General features: G+C 33.1%; 1 protein-coding gene across 1 annotated transcript in view; it reads right to left on the bottom strand.

Moving 5' to 3' along the window:
- Positions 1–577: 577 nt before the first annotated feature.
- Positions 578–4,659, bottom strand: part of DORIP1 (dopamine receptor interacting protein 1) — a 7,701-nt gene continuing 3,619 nt past the window's right edge. Inside the window, exons 2-4 of the mRNA XM_006160594.3 lie at positions 4,170–4,259; positions 2,911–3,045; positions 578–1,022 (exon numbers count right to left, since the gene is read on the bottom strand). Coding sequence (XP_006160656.1) covers positions 839–1,022; positions 2,911–3,045; positions 4,170–4,259 — 409 coding nt within the window. The 3' untranslated portion in view covers positions 578–838. The remainder of the gene's footprint in view (positions 1,023–2,910; positions 3,046–4,169; positions 4,260–4,659) is intronic.

The raw sequence follows: 4,659 nt of genomic DNA, 5'->3' as shown, positions 1-4,659 counted from the left end.
GTCCAACACTAGTGAACATCCAGTTTTCTGGTATTTTTATGGTTGTCCTATCTGCAAAATAAATTTTTATCAGAGAATTCTCATTAAATTATGAGAACTATTAAGGATAATTATATAATTTACTTGTAACAGCAACTTGAAGCTTGGAAGCTTAGTTAATACTTAAAATCCACTAGCAAGTTTATAATATTTCAGAGCAAGTTGCAAAAGTAATTTGTCATTATAAGGAATAGTGAAAGCCCTGAAAAAATTCTCATATGAACAGTTTTTAAATTTGCTGAAGAGAAATTAGGCAATTCAATGGGTAAAATTAACTAAGCCATCCATAAGTTGTACATTCAAATTGATCCTAGATCCAAGAGTGCACTTTGGATTTTAGTGAGGTAGGGTAAAGAACTATAGTCAGATACATTTTGAACTATTATACTTAAAATAAACTAGACTACTGACTTTTACCTAGGTTTTATTTGGATATACAAAAATAAAAATTTAGAATTCAAATGAAAAAGTATTTTCTTGGATTCAAATATAGAACTTTAAATATATCTGAGGTACATAGAAATGAAAAAATACAACATCCAAGAGATATATTTTATTTCAACATAAAATATGCTTGTACAAAAATAACCCAGGAAATATAAAAAAGGCATACAAACATTTTTTTGCATAGATCCTCTATATAAAACATTAACCCGGGATAAACACTGAAAAATATATTTCTGAAACTAGTATAGTTGAACTATTTCCTTGGATACCAAGTACACACAAAATAAAAGCCCTTCAGCTGGGGGAACATGGGGCAGGAGGGAAAACAGTTTAATTTAGCATCAGTCTATATTTATTTCTCTGTTGCTCGAATATAAACCAATGATGACAAGAGGAGAAACTCTGGGGGTTTATTTAACAAAATTAAATTCACATTTCTGAGGCCATCATAGTGCATCCAATGTCCATCAATCTGGAAAGCTGCAGAATAATGATGTTCCTCTTTGTTAAATAATGTGGCACCTTCCAACAAATACCTACAAATTAAATGACAAGTGTAATGAAAATTATAACACTTTGTTTTTAAGATACACATTTCTTTTTTTTTATAACTATTTATTTATTCATTCATTTATTTTTTAATTTGACCAAAGAGAGACAGAGGGTGAGAGTGAGAGAGAGAGAGAAAGTGAGAAAGCAAGCCACCAGATTCAGGACTTGAACCCTGGTCAGCCATGTGGGAGGGTCCAGCGCCTTAACCACCACGCCACCTACTGGTCCCAAGATACACATTTCTTAAAGCACAGAATTTATTTATGAGATAAATATTTAGGATAGTTCTATAATTTGTATGCAATACTTAAAGGAATAAAAAAATTGAGATTGTTTGCATTCTGCTCCCTGAAAAAGATATCTGTATATATTATCTGCCACAATTGGAAATTTAAGTAAAATGTTTACAAAAACAGATAACATGTTAGAATTTTTAACGAACACATATTAACAAATGAACTTACAATCTGTATGGTTCTATTAAAGAAAATACAGGGACTGGCTGGTGGCTGGTGTTGTACTCCCATATGGTGGACTGTGGTTCGAGTCCCAGACTTTCTCTCTCTGGTCGAAATTGAATAATAATAATAATAAATAAAAATAAGTAATTCTTTAAAAATATTTAAAAAAGAAAATACACATAAAAAAGTATTTAAAAAATTATTTATTTAGGGGCTGGCAGGTGGTATGGTGGTTAAAAGTGCTGGATTCCCACATGGCTGACTGCACTTCAAGTCCTAGACCTGGCGGCTTGCATTCTTGATTTTCCTTTCTCTTTCTCTGTCTCTCTCTGATGAAATTAAAAAATAAAAATAAAACAAATGGAATTAAAATAAATAAATAAATAAATTTTTAAATTATTTATTTATTATTAATTTTTAAATATGCTATAGGGCATGTGTATTCACCAGAGAGAGAGACAGACAGAGAGAGCAAGAGGAAAATCAAAACCCTAGGTTCTGAACTCCAACTGCAGTCGGCCATGGGAGTTCAGCACCTTATTCACACCACTCCTGGCCCCTGACACAAAAAGCTTTTAGGGAACCAGCAGTTAGCGTAATGGCTATGTCGCTGGACTCCCACGTAGTCGACCACGGTTCGCATCCCGGACCCGGTGGCTTAAAACTCATGCCAGGCGCGTGTGCGTGCATGCCCAAGATCCCGAGAGGAGAATGGAGGAGAAGGGATTGCGGCGTGACCATCCCCCCTGGGGGGTGATTTCTCACTTTCTGTCTCTCTGTCTCTGTCTGTCTGGTGAGCGCACGTGCCCTATAGCGAAAAAACCTGTCCAAAACAAAAAAAAACTTTTAAAGGTAGAAAGTTAAAAGAATCCTGTGTTTCTTGATTTGTATGCAAATGTTTTTATTTATAAAGATGACAAGTAACATTTTATGTTTAAATAATGACCTCCTGTAAACTACTATATATTACTTTGACTTAAAATACAAGTAACAGCCAGTTCTTTGTCAGTAAACTGTTTACTACGTGTCAGTCACTATCATAAAGACTTATAATGTGCTATTTTATTAAATCTTCATAATAATAGCACTAGGTAGACAGTGTAATCTATTTTACAGATAAGAAAACTGATATGTAAATTGGCTAAAGTTATTGGCTCAAGGTTATACAGCTTGTAAAAGATGAGACTACAACTAGAAGCCAATTCTGTCTGTCCCATAGTCCAAATGCCTAAACACTGTGCACACTACTAGTGGCTGACTCCCTGTAGTAGATTCTGATCCAATTCAGAATACATTCATTTACAGACAGCTATAATTTTTTCAATGACCTCCTCTTAAGGGCTAGTACAAGTTATTATAGAATGAGCTTAAAAATATTATTTACTAGTTTTATAAAACAAGAAAAACTTACTTGTGATCTGATAAATCCAAGTAATAGGGTACATATGCCAGATCTTCAGATTTCCAATGCTGCATATTTAAGACTACAAATGGGGGTGCCCCATGGCAGAAAACTCGTTGGGAAAATTCTCTTAAGCCACCACACCTAAAATGAAAAATAGGCATGAACAATTATTACACTTGGGACAAAGCTACCTTTCAACACTTTGGGGTTGTCTTTATCGCTTTAATTTTCTAATAAGTATCATGGTCTATTTTAGGTATAGATAGTGGGGTTATATTATTACCTTATGTATTTATTCTCAGAAGTTTATAAGCTGTGTTCTCTATACTAGAAGTGACACTTTTTAAAACTTCAGGAAAAGCTATTCTATATAAGCTTATAAAAGTGTAAGTCTTTTTGACTTATATAAAATCTTTTATTTGTAAATACATTTTTCTCTAAGGTAGTTTTTAAATAATAGCAAAAGTGAATAACATGAGTCTAATTGTTTCCTTTTGCCATTATACCTTTCTCTTAACATGAAACAAATTATATTTCCTTAGTATTATCAAGTATTAAGCATATGGATCAGAATACAACAAATACAATTATACAGTAAAATCTCGATTAACCGGAATGCTCAGGGCACAATATTCTTGTTAATAACATTATTGACTAAACTAAGTTAATCAGAAAACTGTTTTAGTATTTGTTGCTAAAATATACTAGTTGGCTTTCTGGACTTCCTGAGTATAAGTAACAGAACGTATTTTTATCTTCTTTTGTGATAGTCAGCTATAAAATCATCCTTCTAAATATAATGTAGACAGAAATTGTTAAGAGATTGGGATGAATATGTTCTGTTCTCTGGACTTTTGTTTTCCTACTATGTTAAATTTTTTGGTTGTCATTTACCTCTTTTTCCTAAATGAGGAGTGCAGAAAAAAATCCAGTTAACTGAGGGTCCCGATTAGCTGGGTTCCGGTTAACCAAGGTTTTATTGTACCTACTAAGCAGAGGGGGAAAAAAGAAAAGGCATTTGCTTTGTATTCATTAATTGGCAAATAGTATTATATTCTATAGTGATACTTGAAAATGAAAACACAGCATAAGATGGCACAGTAAACTGGTTTAGTAAGATTTTTAAAATAATAGGTTTCCTAAGCACTTATGATGTGCTAATTCATAAAGTATTTATAAAGTATTAACTTTAAAGAGTATATGAGCCCAGTATTCTTTTTCAAGAACACAGAAATGCGTTCATCCATAATGTCTATCATACTCACCCAAGCTCTTCACACAGTTCAATCCTGGAACAGAACAATTCATCCACAGCAAGTCGTATCAAGTTCCCATGTGGAATTTCTTGGGGAGGACTACGATAATTGTAAAATGCATGTAAGAACTGCTTCAACATTTTACAGGTTAATACATTATTAGGATAACAAACTTTACAAGTCAATTCATCATTAACAAAACCAAATATACCAAGTAAAACCTCTGTTTTCTTTGCATTTCTTGCAGGTGGTATAGAGACCAGTTGAAGTCAATAAACATTAGTATATGAAGTTTTCCAAGAAATCTTAAATTTTTTGGTAAACAGATCCTGGAATATGCATTTATTGGTACCTTAATTTTAACAATTTGTGAGAGGATTCAATAGCGGTAATATGGTCTGGTGGAAAGAAACTAGGGCTCAGAATCAGGAAAGCAGCTGATGGAAGTCATGACCATTCTTGGCCTCAATTACCTGAGCTGTTAAAAAAATTTCCCTAC

This window comes from Tupaia chinensis, unplaced genomic scaffold (genome assembly GCF_000334495.1).
Source record: "Tupaia chinensis unplaced genomic scaffold, TupChi_1.0 Scaffold000691_1, whole genome shotgun sequence".
NCBI lineage: Eukaryota > Metazoa > Chordata > Mammalia > Scandentia > Tupaiidae > Tupaia > Tupaia belangeri.
Note: the sequence above shows the minus strand (reverse complement) of the source record. Positions and strands in the feature narration are given on the sequence as shown.